This window comes from Polyodon spathula, chromosome 4 (genome assembly GCF_017654505.1).
Source record: "Polyodon spathula isolate WHYD16114869_AA chromosome 4, ASM1765450v1, whole genome shotgun sequence".
NCBI lineage: Eukaryota > Metazoa > Chordata > Actinopteri > Acipenseriformes > Polyodontidae > Polyodon > Polyodon spathula.
In genome coordinates, this window is record NC_054537.1 from 47,319,913 (window position 1) to 47,339,377 (window position 19,465).

At 36.4% G+C, this 19,465-nt stretch overlaps 1 protein-coding gene across 2 annotated transcripts in view; it reads left to right on the forward strand.

Moving 5' to 3' along the window:
• The window catches only part of LOC121314595 (NAD-dependent protein deacylase sirtuin-5, mitochondrial-like), a 34,042-nt gene extending 16,366 nt beyond the window's left edge, over window positions 1-17,676 (forward strand). For both annotated transcript variants that reach the window (XM_041248025.1, XM_041248026.1), the window contains exons 5-9: window positions 1,003-1,090; window positions 1,176-1,229; window positions 2,044-2,167; window positions 14,948-15,063; window positions 17,309-17,676. In XM_041248025.1, the coding sequence (XP_041103959.1) occupies window positions 1,003-1,090; window positions 1,176-1,229; window positions 2,044-2,167; window positions 14,948-15,063; window positions 17,309-17,384 (458 nt within the window). In that variant the 3' untranslated portion in view covers window positions 17,385-17,676. The remainder of the gene's footprint in view (window positions 1-1,002; window positions 1,091-1,175; window positions 1,230-2,043; window positions 2,168-14,947; window positions 15,064-17,308) is intronic.
• The last annotated feature ends 1,789 nt before the right edge of the window (window positions 17,677-19,465 follow it).

The following is a 19,465-nucleotide window of genomic DNA, read 5'->3' on the forward strand; positions in this document are numbered from 1 at the left end:
ATAAACACATTGGCTTTGCTTTTGGTACAGTTGGTAAAATAAGTATTTATTGGTCCACTCGTTGTTGACTCTACAATTTTCACCATGTTCTGTTCTTACTACAGTAGCTGGAGTAGAGAGCCATGTTATAGCAACACGAGTAAAAAAAACAAAAAAATCAGTCTGAGTACGTAGTATTATTAAGGAGTTAATAATAAATTAGAAATAATAAGTTATAAAACTAAAGGGTTCACCTCAACCACTGTGCTGTTTCCTTGTGTTGAGCGGGTGACGGAGTAATGGATTTGCGATAATAACTAAATAAACGAATACATAAAGGGGGGATTGACGATCGTTATTTTCAGGTACATTTCCCTTTTCTGTATATACAACTCCAAAATTATTCCACAGAATAGAACTCTCACAAAACAGCAAGTTGCTTTTTTAAAGGAAAAAGAGCAACTCTCAGTTTACACAGCACACTAGCAGTCAATCAGCGTAACACCCACAAAACCACCTGTTTTCTCGTTATCCAATGATCCAAATAAACATATAAAAATATTTTATGTAAGCATCATCGCTGGGCTTCTGGGTAGTGTAGTTTTCACAGCAATCCATTAATTTTTATAGGAGAATAACAGTGGTAAAAGACTGCACTTTTTAAATTATTATTATTATTTTTTTTTTTTAAAGGTGCAGTTGCAAAGCAGAATTCCATTCCCAATGCCTAATTCCGCGATTCCGTCCGTGATTCCGCGGCCGTGGAAAATCAGTAGCCCTAATATGCTATACATTTTATTTGTGAAATGTCTATTTACCATAAATTGAAAGTTTATGTTGTCCACCAGTTTTGACAACAGTACAGAACTGGCTATGATGTTTACAGCAACAACAAACACTCACTAGGATTTTCAATTAAAATGTTCAGATTTCTCAAGTTAAGTAACTTTTAAAGCATTAAGTGTATATAAAAAAGAAACTGCCATTACACTGCTTATCCCAATGCTTTCCCACTGTTAACAGGAAGTTTATTCAAAACCAGATGCCTCACCTGTGGAAATGTTACAGAGAATCACAATAGTCCAATATGTCCTGCATTAGAGGGAAAGGGGTAAGAAAACCTTTAGTATACTACATTAAAATGCCCCAGAACACACCCTGATTATTTACTTGTCAGTTTTTCTGCTTTTCTTTAGTGCTCCAGATCCAGATACAGATGATGCCAGGATACCAGTTGAAAACCTGCCAAGGTGAGTCTACTGTAATTGCAGTAAGTAATACTGCTCATGGATGACTTGTGATGGAATAGCGCAGTGCATTTAATCATTAGAATCAACCATGAGCTAATCTAGGAAATAATTAAGGAAAAACAGTGGCTGTGCTTTTTGTAGATTAAGTCATGTTCTCCAGTTAAATATTGTCTATATATCTTAAGGGTGAAACCCGGTGGTCTGGCGAGTCTAGTTTTGCCAGAGCCAATCTAGTTTCACCAAGGGCTTCTGGGCGAATCCTGAAGTTACCACCTTTTTCTGGCAACGGCCCACGTCCAATCGGGCAAATCTAGATTGTCCCAGAACTTGAAATAGATGACTGGACAAAACCCGTTTTTTCAACAGTTTTCACTGAATTTTGGGACTAGCCCAGACAAGTCTATTTTTGTCCAACACTTCAAAATCAATGCTAGGCTAATCTTGTTCACCCATGCCATTAATTTGGGCGAGTCTAGTTTCGTCCAAAGCTTCAACATCGATGCTGGGCCAATCTAGTTTTGCCTATGCCAATTATTTGGGTGGGTCTAGTTTTGCATTTCTACACTCCCCTGCCAGCATCCAAGTGTGTGCCGGGGTACCAGTCTCGCCTCCACTTCTGGCAACAATGTAGCGGCGGTGCTGAAAAACTTGATCAAAACAATCAGTATTGTTTATAGGGTGTGCAGTATTTGTGGATTTAAAATAATACTGTACAGGCCCACCACTTAATGATGCAGATTAAGTTAAAAGTATTTGACTTACCCATCTCTAGAAATCCTCACTGTAATGCAGAGTGAAACGCATGTACTTGCAGGTGTCAGGAAAATGGCTGCAATGGCCTGCTACGCCCCCATGTTGTGTGGTTTGGGGAGACATTGGATTCAAATGTTATGACTCAGGTGGAAGAGCAACTTGAAATGTGCGACCTCTGCCTTATTGTAAGTATTTTAAAATGTATTTGTAGAGCGTACAGTATGTACAGTGGGATAGCATGTTTCTGTCGCGATGATGGCAATTGTGAATTTTCTGAAAACTTTGAATCAGCAGCACTTCATTATGTCTGCCACTGAAGATTACAATAACAGCAGAGGCCACTGGGGTCTTCCATTGAACCCTAAGCAGTGGTGCAGCTACAAACAGACAAAGTCTATTTTATATATATATATATATATATATATATATATATATATAATATATATATATATATATATATATATATAATATAAACCAGCAAAAGTTTAATTGTCGTTTTTCATTTTTGTGGTTTCAATAAGTAAAAACACCAAAGACAGGAGGCACGTCACAACATAACATTACAAACTCTCCGTCGCCATGTAATAGTGAATGGAAAGCAATTATATTAATATATTTTATATATAAATCTTATTTACAAATCATGAATGTTAAATTAAGAGGTGACAGAGTATGTCTTTGTTGACTGAGCGCAATGGGATAGATAATACAAAACCTTATTTTTACATCTCTGTAACCTTAAATGAAGCATGGAAGTGTCAATAAAATAAATTACTTGCAAACGTAAAAACATTCTTATCTCATTGTATTAAATTATTTGTGCATACAACCTAACTTTTAGCGAAATGTATAAAAGCTGGGACAGCGGTCAGCTTGCTAGTGATCAACAAACTTTCAAAAACAGATGCACGCATTAGCCAATACAATTCTATATATTTTCCCTTAGCCTACATGTAATTATCAAACGTAGACATACCTAGTGTGGTTTCAGTAAAATGTATTCTTGATCCGTTTGTATATGTTTTGTTCTCGATTTATAGTAAATCTTGTTTAGACTGTCCTTCAAAAGGTTCCACATTTAGTTTTACAGCATATGCATTCTCTAATTTGGTGAATTCCATTTAATTTAAAGAAGTTAATACTAGTTTGAGTCAAGTCACTGACAAAAGAGATTATAAAACAGCAGGCATAAATGATGCTTTCTGATTGGTTAATCACATGTTCCACCCATTCTAGCCTCATCACAAAATATTAAGAATTAAATATTAGGGGTGCACCGATAAAGATTTCCTAGGTCGATACCGATAGCCAGTGATTATCTGCCCATATCGGCCAATACCGATTGGATACCGATAATAATAGATAGTGCAGTTAAGCTATTGTAAACTACTAGAACAAGACATAGGGACTATTTTTAAACTGTTTTATAATTATGAATGTTAAAAAATGAACAGGTATTACTTACTTGTTGCATTTACTTCAGAAAATGAATACAAAGAATAACGTAGTATTATATTGTGTGCTTGACAGAAATTTGTACATTTGTTTTACAACAGTCACACACATAGCACTTTGCATTTGTACTATTAAAAACACTATATATAAAGAAAGAAAAAATATACTATATATAAAGAAAGAATGAATATAGCCACTTTCTGTCAAACATTAGCATATTAGAACTTCTACCTATACGGTACAATAGAAAAGAAAAATGTGGCCTGTGCAATGACAACTACAACAACTTGTTAGAGGACTTGGGCAAAAGAGCTTTTTAAAAAAAAAAAACATCAGATTAATATTCTACTCGCAGTTCATTGTTGGATTTAATGTAGCACCAAGTCTGTTCTGCTCTACGCAACTCGGCTATACTGTTGTTGTCTTCAGATATAAAAAAAAAAAATCCCAAACGCCACTCTTTTGAAACATTTACTGCAGGTTGATTGCATGTTGCACAGCATTGGGAAAGTGACTGACTCCGTGTTCTTGCGTCAGTATAGTAAGCGTGCATGACCAAACATTAAATTCTGTGCTGAAAGAAATTCAGTCATGAATATCAGTGTACATTATCAGCTAAAATAACAAAAATTTGCTGATTGTAGTTTTTTTTCCTTATATCGATGCCATGCCAATAGTCTACCGATTATTGGTGCACCCATATTAAATATGAATCTGCTAACAGGTAAACAAAAACGATATCAGGAAATTGAAGAAAGCAGGGACTCCATTAACCCCTCCTGTTATAATAAAGCATGGTTTCCAGCTGTTTTCAATAAGAACAGAGGAGTCAGGATATGCAACACTAATGGCACTTTCACATCTAGTTCATTTCTCTTTGATTGCGGATTGAAGTGCGGTTCGTTTCGCTTGGAGTGATATCTGAAACCTCTGAGAACCACATAATCGCACCAGGCTATGCATCAAACCCAGACCACTTAAAACGGTCGACTCGGTTCACTTGGCAGAGGACTCACTCATTTGCCACTTTGCTCCGTTTCAACTTTTTGCAATGTAAAACTCAAATTATTCCAGTTCACTTTCCAGTTCCGTTTCAAGCTGGCTTAGGAAGCCTATTGTCATTGTAAAGATTTTTTTTTTATTATTATTATTGTCTTTTTTTCCTCCCAAAATTTCAAACTGCTCCTGTTCGCACACGGTGTAACCAACCATCATGAAACTTGGCAGGTATCATCCTGTGTAGATTACAGTTCAGATGCAAAAAAAAAATAGCGCTTCTGCGTCAACCAGGATGGTGGCCTGATGCATTTTTTGGAAAAACCTTTCAAAATCTTCTTCTTGGGAACGGGTGAACCGATTTGATGCAAACAGTTTAACCACCTTACTCCTAAATTGGTAGGCGTGATCCGTGGACAGTGGAATTCAAATATGGGAAAATGGTGTTCTTTCGTAAAACAATATGGCGGCCAGACAAACGTTTCATTCTTAAATTTAAAATCATTTCAGTTGAACATGGTTTAGTTGATTAACTCCAAAGTTGACAAGCATCATCCCTGTTTCAATGGAATTGACTTTTTCAAAAAAGGTGTTTGTGCGTAAACCAAGATGGCCCCTGACGCATTTCTTTAAAAAGTTTTCAAAATCTTCGGTCAAATGTAAAACTAGCTTATAACTCCTAACAAAGTGCAGATAGGTTAATGGTTACTATGGAACACATATGGGAAACCATGACTGGTGACTTCCATATTCCAAAAGTCCACTCATTATTGACCTGACAGAGTGCAAATATCCCTTTTGTAAAATTGGACAAACAAAAGTTACGGAAATTCTTCAGACAGAGAGTAGCAAATGGTGGAGTAAAATCCTGGCTATGCCACTGTATATACCGTAACTATTCAGTACCTCTCACACACAGCACCACTCACCTGAATATTCTTTTTTTTAAACAGCAGTACAACCCATAAAAATCATTATCAAGAGTGCAAGTGCCTAATTAGTATGTTTGTAGCAATGATAAATACTGTTTTGTAATTGAATTATGATACTGTGGCGTCATGCCTCATAACACCCACAGCCGTTGTGATGTTTCAGCAAATTAACACCCTGTCATACTATAATGCTTAAATATAATGAACATTATACATATAGTCGCAGACAAAAGTTAGTTAGGGCAGTTTAAAAAAAAAAAAAAAAAACACAGAAAGAAAGTGATTTTTATAATTTTTTATTGTTCTATTATTGTTCAATCTCTCTTTCCTACTTTCACCTGAAGAAGAGACCTTTGAGGTCTTGAAAGCTTGTGAATAACTATTATTTAGTTAGTCCAATAAAAGGTATCACTTCTCCTTCTCTTTGTCTATCATCTCTGGACTAATACGGCTACCATTTCATCTATCTGCAATAATTGTTCTATTGAAAGAAATTAAAAATAGAGATTCTGCATTATAATTAAAGAACAAATTATTACATAGCATGCATAAAATGAAAAACATGCAAAAACAAATTATGTACTTTGACAAAAGTATTTGGGCACCCTTGCATTAGTATTTTGTGTGCCCACCCTTTGCTTCCTTTACAGCTTGCAGTCTTTTTTTTTGTATTTTGAAACCAGTTCCTGGCATCTTTTCTGAGCTATTTTTGCCCATTCTTCAGCACATACAGCTTTGAGTTCTGCAGTCGACTTCGGTTTCCTTTTTGCAACCGCAGCCTTCAAGTCAAACCACAACATCTTGATGGGATTCAAGTCGGTGTACTGAGATGACCAGTCCATAACTGTAATCTTCATTTTTTTCAGAAATTCTGTTGGAAACTTTGCAGAATGCTCAGGGTCATTATCCTGCTGGAATACAAACTTCCATCCAATAAGGATTCTAGCACTGGGTAACAAATGAGAGTGCAAAGTGTCTTGATATTTTGCAGCATTGATTGATCCCTCTACAATACAAAAGGTCGCCAGTGCCTGAGGAAGAAAAACAAGCCCATACCATCACTCAACCACCACCATGTTTAACCCTTTGCAGTCCATTTATTCAGCGCCTGTCAGGCACGTCAGGTCATTCACGTCAGTCATTTTTTTTTATTACTATAACAGCTCTAAAAGCTCTGCAAATGTATGTGATATTCTTTGAGCGCTGGATACGGAAGCAGCCACCTAATTTGTTTGTGTGCTTGTCTCTGTATGGCGCAGCTGCTAGGGCTGTTGCTCACACGCCCCCTTTTTTTCGGTTTCATTCGGCTGCTATCGGTCTCACTCGGCCATTGAATTGTTCTCTCAGCTTTTTCCGGAGAAAAAACAACTAGAGACCTGTGCTTTATGTCTTTTCGATGATGTTGGACATGTCAAACCTGGTCGACATAGGACCGCAAAGGTTTAACACTGGGTATGATGAACTTTTCTTTAAATTCTTCTCCACTCTTCCAACAAACATATTGTTGCTTTCTTGGTGAAAAGTTATATTTTGGATTCATCTGATTATAAAATTTGGTTGAAGAAATCATCAGGCTTCTTCAAGTATTAAATGGAACAATCTAATCACTTTCTTTTGTGTATTGTTTTTAACAAAGGCTTGTATCTTAGTTTTCGCCCATGGACGTTCATCTTGTTAAGGTATCGTTGAATTGTTCGCCCATGAATTTCTTCACCATCTTTTCTCAATTCTTGTGTGAAGTCTTTTGCACTAATCCAAGGATTTTGCTGGGCTACTCGAATGATTCTTCCACATTTTGCAGAAATCATTCTGGTCTTCCACACTTAGAGCTAGTTGCAGTAGTTCCTGTTCTCCTGTGTTTGTCAATAATAGCCCACACAGTGCTTTTCGGTAAACAGCCTTTCTGCTATTTTTCTGGTAGTTTTCCTTTTTTTTTTTTTTTTTTTTTTTTTTTTTTTTAGTTGTATCACTGCCATTTTGAGATTGTTGCTGTACTCTTTAGTTTTAACCATTGTTGTTGCTTTTTTGAATCACAAATTTCCAATTTATATTTCAGCTCTTGATGATTATGTATTTAATTATTGTAGAATTATCAGGTGTTGGTTTTCAATCATGATAACTGTCAATAATTAGTAAACAAATGGGGTTCATAGAAACATGTTGATTGCCCAGATACGTTTGTAAAAGTATGAAATTAGATTGTGCATGTTATTTTTAATTTTATTTATGTTATGTAATAAGTTGTTTTATTATAAAGCTGAATATCTACTTTAATTTATGTCTTTCTATAGAATAATTTGAAATTACAAAAATCACTCTTTGTGGTTTTTCTTTTTCTTTTTTAACTGTCCAGATACTTTTGTCTGCGGCTGTAGCTGCAGTCTGCATAACACTGACTTCAATAAAATAGCATGTTGGTATTGGGACTAACTAAATGTATATTCAACTTTAATTTGTTAAAGGGTACATCAGCACTACATGAAAAATAAAAGATAAACTATCCCACCTTGCTGTTCCGAATGTATTTGGTCACTGTCTAGTAATCCGTATGCGCCCAAACATCTGTATAATGCCACACTGCTATAACAAAAATCACTGTTTTCGAGCATCTCTTCTGAGCCAAAAGACATGACTTCCACATTTACCCTCACATGTGCTCTGAAACGTACCAGCGCATGCCCAGTGAAGCGTTGTATAAGCTATATTACCCCCGTGTGGAAACACACTAGTCTGTGTGACAAACATGATCTGTCTAATTTTCCATAAGGAAGGAACTTGTACCTGCTTTAGTTTGTGTAGTAGACATCTTACACACTGTACACGTTCCCTTCGCCTGTTGTACTTTGATGTATTATGATAATTAATGTTGCATTCAATAAAAAAAAAAAAAAAAAGTCTGTGCTGTGTAAGTGGTTGCGGGCAAAAAGAAAACCCAGAACTAATGAAGGGACCTACCCAGAATTATAACAGCACTGTGCTATTTCAATATACGTCCCCAAAGTCTTAGATATAGCTCCAGCTGATTTGGAATGTTTGCAGAATAGACACATATCAAATAAGCTAGCAAGTGTGTTTCCTGACAAAACACAGGAACAATCATCTACACATGGTTGAGTGGGAAAGTCGAATTTGGCCACAAATTCCATCTCTCTATCAGTTTCTGAATAATCTGATGTTGAAATGTTGTCTGCCATTATTTTGGACATTCCCTGTGTACAGTCACACTGTGTTGCTGAGGACAATATGAATTTAAATTGTTAATGACACAACTTCGATATGGCAGTGGAACGGTATGTTTTTCTTTCCAACTGTAGATTTTTGCTTGCCATTGTAACTGTGTCTGTTTGGGTGTTTTTGTTATCAGACACCTTGGGGTATACAGAAATAACAAAAACAGACACAGTTACAATGGCAAGCAAAAATCTACAATCGGAAAGGAAAACATACCGTTCCACTGCCACAAGTTGCAGGGATTTACAGGCTGAATTGTTAACACAAACGTTATTGTAATGAAACCTTAAACCGTATAGTAAATTATGCATCATGTGCGCTTTCGTTGTTAAATATCAAAGTTGTGTCTTTAATAGTTTTACATTCAAATTTTCCTCAGCAACAGTGTGACTGTACACGGGAAACATCCGAAATACAGAAATAAATACAGTATTCTGTGTTTGGAGAGAGTTGGGATGCTTTACATTACTATAGGAAGGCAATCAATAACGAATACAATATTATCGTTTCTTTATAAATATATAGTATGTGCATGCAGGCCTTTTGTTAAGTATATTCCATCTGCCATGTTGGAATATAAAAATGTTGTTTGTTGTTTTTATTGTAAGACTAAGTTTTTGTACATTTGTTCAAAGTAACAATACAGTTAAAATGTAAGGCTATAGTTAATGTATATCCCATAAGTTAACATTAAAGTATGTACAGTATTTTATTAAAACTACTCATGACTTTAAGATGATGTTGCATTTTACTCACATTGTGTCTAAATTGGGAATTAAATTATTCAATAACCCAAAACCTTATCTGGAGCGCTGGTTGTAACTATAAGCTTTATTAAACACTCGTCTCCATTTCTGCCTGAATGCCTTCTTTTTTCATTTGCAAACTTAGCTTATTTTTCTAGCAAAGCTATCACCTAAATATTAAACTGAAACATTTTTTGTTATTCTAACTACTGCATGCTGTTGTCTAAACTTGTAGTCTGTATTTCGTTTTTATAGTGAACCCCCTGCTAGATATAATTCCAGCAACAATATCTTGTTCACCATTGCTGTAATGTAACTTCACTAGTTTTGGTTTAATGTCGTGTTTATTAAATAAGAATATGTAACGATTTGATTTACAACAAATACCGGTCGCTAAAAATGCGGCTGTGTAAAGAATGGTGTTAACCTGCCGTTCTGCACCTGCTATCAAATTAGTATTTTGCTAATCCATTACAATTATATTGAAATGCATTCAATGAAGAAAAGAACATGGAATTGGACGGGAACTGGATACTTAGTGGGCACAAACATTATAATGTGATGGAAAGATTTTGCCTTGCACTTAGGCATTTGCTGACCCTCCAAAAAACTATACAGTAACTGTATAAAAGCACACACCTACAGAGACCTGTCACTTTCTTCAGGGTGGCTGCTGTGGTGCACTTCCTGATGCAGCGACATTTGGCTCTTGTTGAGGAGAGGCAGGAACACGTTTGGAGGAGAAGGCCAAGATGAAGAAGACCCTGCATATTCAATCCCAGGATCACTTTGTTTGAGATGCTGGAGGATGCGGTGCTAAAGCATTATCATCTCACTCTGCAGGTCATCCTAGACTTAGCAGCTGAATTGAGGGATGAGCTAGACCCTCCCATCAGTTGGGACTGCTATTCCCATCACACTTGAAAGTGCTGTGTTCTCTGCACTACTTAGCCTCTGGTTCCTTTCAGACCACGGTTGGAATGTCTGGATGGATAGCCCAGTCCACCTTTTGCAGAGTGCTAGGCACATTTCTGGATGTCATGCTGAAAAGGGCAAGCAAATATCATTTTCTAAGGATACTTGCAGAACTGATGTTGGCTGAGGCTTTTCCAAACAGCTCCGTTTCATGCTGAACGACCTCAGCCATAAGGACTCTTAGCTCCTTCACAGAAAGCTTTTTTTTTTTTTTTTGTGCGCCAAGAGGACTTTGCTGCCCTTCGTCTGATGTATTTTTTTGGTTTGTATTTTATACAGCAACTACTGCTCTCTGTACTCCTAACTCTGCAAGTGCAGCCACTACATAGACCGATGCACTCATTGAGACCCTCGTTATCATATTTGTGGGTCATTATTTGTGCTTGTTTAGTAATTTGCTTTGCTCTTAAGTAGGACCGGCGTAACCATATAGGCAGAACAGATGGACGCCTTGGGCAGCAAATTGAAGGGGGCGGCAAAAACGATTAATTTCTTTCATCGTAAAATGTTCAACATCTTAGATCACTGTTTCTTGTTCTGCAAAACTTTATTGCCGAGGTTACAGAGCCATATCTTGAGTAGGGCTAGGAGTTTGTCACAGAAAATTTGGACATAAATTACGGAGCAGTCACAGTCAATGCATTCAAAATCACGGAGAAAATTATAGAGGGAGAATAAAGTCATGGGGATAAAAAAAAAAAACTAAAATAACTGTCTTAGTAAAAGCATACTGTGGCGCCTGGTTTGCATGGGTTCAGCAAAGAAGGAAGAGACAAGCAAATGAACTTTCAATGTGTTGCTTTTTTACTTGCTCTGCAATGGTGACTATCTACTCTAGCATTTATAAGTGCTGAACTAAGCAGAGAATAAACATGCAAACGGGAAAGGGTAAGCAGACAAGAAGCGCAACACTTTGAGGGCGAGAAATACACACATGAGGATACACAAAGAGGGCGTGGGGCAGGCAAGAGGCATGTACATTAAATTAAGTACTACCGTACACCAATTCATGAGAAATACTTTCCAATAAAATGACGTAAATATTGAACATAATTTACTAGCATCCCCGCAAGTCACGCACATCAGAAAAACACTAACAGACACTTGCAAAAGTCATGGAATCTGTGACACCTGCAACCACCATGACTAAATCCCAGCTCTAATCATGTGCAGTGGTGTAGTCCTAAATCTGGAAGTATGGGAACGCTGGGGGGGTGGGGTGATCACGCCGGTGCGAAATCGCTACATTTGTGTTTACTTGCTTTTCACAACAAATCTTGCCAAATCAGCCCTTAAAGTTACTGGATTTGACGAGAAATGTGCTAAATTGGCAAGGCTGCGTGATCACTAACCTACACATTAGATACCAGTTTTATAGTACTTAAGGAACACAATAAGGTACAATGAAAATATGATGTACTTGAAGTAACCTGTGTATCCTGTATCAATTGTTATTCATAAGTCTAAGGTCATGGGTGGTGGTAGAATCCATTGATCATAAATATTGTTATTGTAGAGCTAACAGTAGATGTTACTACCGTTTGTAACCAGAGTGATGATTGTATGTAGTTGTATATAGTTTTGTGACGATGTAAAAAAAAAAAAAAAAAAAAAAAAAAAAAACATCTGTTGTACAATAATTTGTTTATACATTTATTTATCCCTCGTGTTAGGTTTCGGGTCTGTTTGAGCCGACTTTAGTTTCCAATTAGTTTAAATGCTATTTTTCTTTTCATTTTCCGTATAATATTTTGTGATTTTTCATAAGTTGGGGTCATGAAATTATACACAGAAAACAGAACCCTTGAGATGTTTATTATTTTTAGAACAGGTCATATATACAAATAAGATGTTTTGGGTCACTGTGACCCATTGCATTTATCTATGTAAATTTGTGTGCAGGAGTAAAACAAACTTCTTTAATTTGTTATTTTATTGTTATTATTATTATATTTGTATTATTATCTCTGGAAATGGCTGCACCTGTCGAGATTTTTATAAACAAAAAATAACACTATGTAACACAATTTTTGTTCCTGGGTAGTAAGTGTTATTTCCTAATTGCTTATGCCTCAAAAGTATATAAAATGGCTATTATTCCCCACAAACTTTGCTTTTGTGACCAGGACAGTGATATTTTGAAATGTACTTATTTCCAATGAGAAAATGGTCTTTTCCTTCACATAAAGTCAGAAAAAAACAACATATGAATCCAAATTAACATGTATTTATACTAAAGTAATACAAAAATGACTACAAAAGATTTAGAAGTGAGTAGTTTTTCGGGATTTACGATTATACTGTAAATCACTTTCACGAATCAGCCCTCAAATGTAGTCTCCCATCATGTTCTCGTTATACTGTCCTTGGTAGCGGCATTCAAAGTCCAGTATATCCTGGTGGAAGCACTCGCCTTGCTCTTCTGAGTACACTCCCATGTTCTCTTTGAATTTATCAAGATGAGCATCAAGGATATGGACTTTGAGGGACATCCTACAGCCCATTGTGCCATAGTTCTTCACCAGAGTCTCAACCAGCTCCACATAGTTTTCGGCCTTGTGATTGCCCAGGAAGCCCCGAACTACTGCGACAAAGCTGTTCCAAGCCGCTTTCTCCTTACTAGTGAGCTTCTTGGGGAATTCATTGCACTCCAGGATCTTCTTTATCTGTGGTCCGACGAAGACACCGGCTTTGACCTTTGCCTCAGACAGCTTAGGGAAGAAGTCTTGAAGGTACTTGAAGGCTGCCGACTCCTTTTCTAGAGCTCTGACAAATTGTTTCATAAGGCCCAATTTGATGTGCAGTGGTGGCATCAGCACCTTCCGGGGGTCCACCAGTGGCTCCCACTTGATGTTGTTCCACCCCACAGAGAACTAAGTCCGCTGTGGCCAGTCCCGCCTGTGGTAGTGCGCCTTGGTGTCCCTGCTGTCCCAAAGGCAAAGATAGCAGGGAAATTTGGTAAAACAGCCTTGGAGACCCATCAGGAATGCCACTGTTGCAGCCTCTTGATGCCATCTCAGAAAAATGCAGATATGTATCCACTTAGGCAGCTGGAACTAAACTGAACTGGTGGGCTTAAGGCCCCTGTATTTATACTACTATTTATATTACTGGAAAGTTCTAGAAAGTTCTAGAAGTTACTCCAAGTTTACTCAGCACTGAATCTATCTGGAATGTTCTGGAAAATAGGTAAATTTCAAAATATCACTGTCCTGGTCACAAAAGCAAAGTTTGTGTGGAATTATAGCCATTTTCTATACTTTTGAGGCATAAACAATTATGAAATAACACTTACTACCCTCCTTTATATATGAAATATGATATTATATATATATATATATATATATATATATATATATATATATATATATATACACACACACAAATGTTCCGTCTCGGATTAAAAAGAGACAGTCATAACGTTTGTCGTAGAGTGACCATATCTGTAAGGTTTTACTCCTCGAGAGTCCAACCGTCGGTTTTTGTTAAAAACAGTTTTGAGGACCCTCATTTTCTCGTATGTTCTCATTATCGAAACGTTTATTTTTGTAAATTAGTAGCTTTCCGATAACTTTAATCAAACTTGAACGTAACCCAGTTATTTAAGACATGGATTTAAGTCATGTATTATACATCCAATTTTTTTTTTATCGTTAAATATATATATATATATATATATATATATATATATATATATATATATATATATATATATATATATATATATATATATATATATATATATATATAAACATTTTTTTTTAAAGTGAAAAGGGAGGGTGGCAAAATTTAGTTCCGCCGGTTCTGATCTTACGCTTACATAGGGTGCAGTTTAAAATAATTGCCTGTCTGCAATGCAATTAGAATTTTGCATCTGCAGTTATTTGCACTCTGCCTATACTTACATTGCTCCCATAGTGCCTCCTAGTGTGCAAAACACGTAATGGCTGGTTAAATTAATAGAACATTGCACAAACCAGTTGTGCTGAAAATTCTGCTGGAAGATTTTGCATCACTGTGGTCGGAACATTCGGATCTCTCTGTAATTAATCAATGATGTAACCTCAAGCATGTTGTGAAAGGCTTTACAGTTTACCTATACCCGTTATTCTTAAGCACCTTTGTTCTGATTTTTTTTTTTTTTTTTTTGGTTGTTGTAATAAATGGTTATTTTACATTTATACTGTGTATTACATTAGGGGAGTTTTAGAATTCAGATTTTTTTGGAAGGGGGTAGCTTTATTTCCATAAAGTGTACTGGATTTTCTGTAGATGGTATGTTGGTTATTCTTGAAACTCTGTAAAATGTTGAGGTCTAAACATTTGGCAGATTAATATATAACATGTACTGTATTACTCACTGAAATGAACTTATGGTAGTAATCTAAGGGGCATATTTCTTCATAGTTACTTAGTAGTGTTAAAAGTGATAGAACATGTAATAATCAGGGGTAAAATGAAAGTGAAACATCAAATAGCTGAACATAAATACAACCGTTGTCAAAACAGCAATTACTTTCATATTGGCAAAGATGAGGGAAGATTATAATCCTTCCAATACTCTGGAGGATACCCTGACCTGAGGCACTTTGGTGTCTGTAACAGAGCTTTCGCTTCCTTGTCCTTGTAGGTCGGTACCTCTTCTGTAGTCTATCCTGCTGCCATGTTCGCCCCTCAGGTAGCAGCTAGAGGTGTACCAGTGGCAGAGTTCAACATGGAAACCACACCAGCCACTACAAGGTTCAGGTAAGCGAGTACATAGCATTTAAAATAGAAAATGTACACATCAAACAGGTCACTATACTGGTATGTTTTGTATCTGGTGTGATGGGCCACCAATGGCTGGAGTCTTGTATATGCAGTACAGAACCAATCATTACTTTATTTTCAAAAATCGTACCTTGGTTGTTTGAGTTCATAATACAATAAACAAAGAAAATACTAAATCCCTTTTTGGAGCACTGACTACACAGTGGTACTTTTACTTGACTATCGTGAGGACGGATAAGGTGTTTCCCTGACAATACACAAAATAAAAGGATTGTATTTTACAGTGACACACACAGTATACATGAGTTAGATGTTAGTAGTCACTGAGATACACACCGTATACACGGGACAGATGTTTAACTGGAAGAAGCTGATCTTCCGTTGGTTACAAAGAAACACAGAAATGGCTGCATGAGAGCGAGAGCATCTGTCAAGGCATAGGCTAATCTTAAACTTAAGGTATTATTTACATTTTTATTAAATTAACAAATAAGAGATACTGTTTTCTTAATACATGAACCTTACATTTAAATGTAGCAATTTAGCAAAGTTACAAAAAAAAAAAATCACAGTTGGTAAGGTTAGGTAAGGGTTACAAAAAATCATGTGTAAATTTATAACAGTTCATGGTTAAGCATGTACTTGTCAGGATGTTTACTGTTTTTTAGAACTTTTTGTTCAATTTTAGTGTTGCTAACCTAGTTTGCTATTTACAATATTTACATATTTTTTTAGATTTAAATGCTATATATATATATATATATATATATATATATATATATATATATATATATATATATTATATATATATAAAATTATATATATGTGTACTGTAACTTTATAGTTATATATAGTTAGATTTTTTTAAAAAATGTTTTACTAGATTTGAACAGGAAGCGATATTAGTTATTTATTGGACATGCACAATCCATTATTTTTTGATTGTATTTTTTTTAAATCTCATGGCAATGTGTTTATGTATTAATTAATATATGTATTTCCTTTTCAGTGCAAGTAGTGCAGGGAAATAAGGTTGCCCTCCAAAAGAAATATACACTGCTGTGCAAAAGTCTTAGACATGTTGCATTTTTCTACTCTGATGCATTATAAGCATCAACAATTTACTCAAAACCTCCACGAGGGTTTTCTGCTATTATAACAACCTTGACTTGCATAAAGAAGGAAAAACATTGAGTGAAAAAGACAAGAAGACAAGCATTGAATTGACAACAGAACTGGCAGAAGGCATAGGTGTTGTTGTCCATCAGATCAATAGTACGAAGGTCACTCTTGAAATCATGACTTAAAGGATGTGTTGCAGTAAGAATACATCTCTTAAGAAAGGGGAACAAGACTAAAAGGATAAAATATGCACAAGAACACAGAAATTGGACTATGGAACTATGGTCAGAGGTGCTTTGGACTGTTGATGGATGGACAACGACACCTGTGCCTTCTGTCGGTTCTGTTGTCAATTCAATGCTTGTCTTCTTTCTTTTCCTTAAGGATATTAACTTCAAGTGTTGCTTGTCCTTGTCCGATAGCTTTCTGGGTTTGTCAATTACAGACAATGTTTCTGTGTACTTGTTCATATGCTTCGGATACCACACCTTGAAAATCAAGTGATGGGAGCTTTCACTCAATGTTTTTCCTTCTTTATGCAAGTCAAGGTTGTTATAATAGTAGAAAATACTAGTTGAGGCTTTGAGTAAAATGTTGATGCTCATAATGCATCAGAGTAGAAAAATGCAACATGTCTAGACTTTTGCACAGCATTCTATATATATATATATATATATATATATATATATATAATATATATATATATATATATGATATATATATAGATATAATTATAAAGCCATCAGGGTATGAAACGAGGATCACCCTAGCATCCCCCCCCCCCCCCCCCCCCCCCCCCTCCTTTTTGGTAGGGACGACATTCTGATTAATTGTTGGTGCCACTGTGTGATTTTGCCCTTTTTGCAGTTACGTTTTGGTATGACCTCTCCTTTACTCTAAACAGCAAGACATTGTCTCTCAGATTACGAGTTTAAGATTAGATAGCACCAGATTAAAAGGGGTACGGGGGTGGTGGGGATCCTCTTCATTGTCCTCGTAATATAGGCATCTGATCAACATAATTAATACATGTTATCTAGGTAATGCAGGTCTGTTACATGAGCAACAATAACTAATATGAATTTGGTCTCTGTTGCAGATTTCATTTTCAGGGTCCCTGTGGATTGACTTTGCCACCTGCGCTGGCTCGCCATGATAGCGAAATAATCTTGTGAATGTAGAACTGGCAGAAGGCAAACTCAAAAAGGCACCTAAACCAACAAGTAATCACATAAATATGACATTTGTTTAAAAGTGATCAAATTACTGCTGCACTTTTAAAACAGGTGCTTCTTGTGAAGTTTCGTGTGCAATTTCTTGTAAGGGGTTCAGTGGGGTCCAAAGCCCCACATTAGTTATGATAGGGTCTGTATGCTTCATTGATTAGTCATTGTGATTTAACATGCAATCATTTCACTCTCTTTTCAAATGATATTCAATTATCATAATAAATAATCTATGCCTCTTTATCTTGTGTCGATACAATGTTTATTTTATTTCTGGTTGACTGGTAAATAGAGTGGAACATCTAGATAAAAATAAAAAAAAACAGAAGGAAAACTAAAGACAAAAAAATAGAACTAAAACCCTACTGATCTTGTATTTCCTTGGTAGTTGACTGCATTAGGAAGGTAGAGTCTAAGCCTTGGACTCTGCTGCCCGCTATTCAGTGTTTTATTGTTTTAATTAGAAAACGATTCAGTATCAACAGCCAGTCAGCTTCCAGCTCTAGTGGGCTTCTAATGTACAGTGGATGCCAGCTGGAATGTCACCGCATCAACTGTGAATGAAACTTCAAATCAATCAGTGCAGGTGCCAGCTTTTTCATTTTGACTTGCTGTATTGAAAAAATATATTAGACAGTAAATACTAAACAAATGTTATTATCCACCAAAACCATCCAATCCTGTACCTGCAACTGCTGAGTCAGCCAATCACAGCTTGTCAGCTCGTCTGGAGCTCAGACAGCATCTTTCAGTAATCTGTGTGATCTATTATGAAAATTGAAGTCTATTTTCCTAAAATTACTCCGTGGAGCGATACCTGGCGAATCATTACAAATTCTTAAATTTTTCTCTCGATAAAGGATTTGACTTTTATTAGCGCCTTCAGCTCGGGACACATAACTTGAGTAGCGGTCAACTACCACATGTTAGAGCCTTCATGGACGGGCACTATTGCTTAATTAGTGCATTAGTATTTTAGTGAAAAATGTAAATACAAACTTACAACTTGCTAGACTTACAATATTCATTCTTAAATAACATAGACAAACTTCTGCACTAAGCAACTTTGTAGCATGCAAGAGCTTCAAACCCAATGTCAATCTGCATCCTGCACACAAGTGACTAGAGATTTAAAGGGTACATAAGAACTGTTTTGTTGTGGTACATGTTACCATGTGTTCCCACAACAGTTTATGTAAGGTGTGTATTGTTGTTTATTTATTTATTTATTTATGTTTACATTTTGACCACTTTTTTAAACTTAAATTGCATTCCCTGGCTCAAGATGGCTTCACGTACCTGCAGGGGTCTCTCAGAACTACATTTCCCATCATCCTCCTGCTCACATATGTTTCTGAAGTGGATTTACCAGTGAGGAGGATGCGAAATGTAGTTCTGAGAGGTCCATGCAGGCACCTTAATAAGAAAACAATTGATTAGCAGTGTGTTTGTTTATTTCCCCCCCCAACATGTTTAGATTTGGATTACTCATATCTGTCTGTCTGTCTGTGTGTGTGTATGCGTGCGCACATGCCGATAACCAAATATCACTTCATAAAGCCAAGTTTAAATATCTTTGACCTTTTTCTTAAGGTTGCAGGGATGTCCACACCCAGAGACAGACAACTAACCAACATTAAGACCTGCTTAAATAGGCATGTGTCCCTGAGACTTAGACCCAGGTGTTTCTCATTCTTACTAATTGCAGCCAGCAATAGTATCATTGGGAACATGGCAGGTTACAGTCCTGATATAAACAAAAGATACACTCCTAAATCACAGTCCTGTGCACAAAAGATACACTCCTAAATCACAGTCCTGTGCACAAAAGATACACTCCTAAACCACAGTCCTGTGCACAAAAGTGTGCTCTTTTCCACCGGGGATAGTGGCGAGTGTCTGGTGCTGGGCTGTGCTCTGAGGGACGTCCTCCAGGTTTGGTGCTGGCTCCGTGGCTGCAGCTCCGCGCTTTTACTCCTCTACAAGACACAACGTAAAACAATAACAAAGAAAACAAGCTCCGGCTGTAT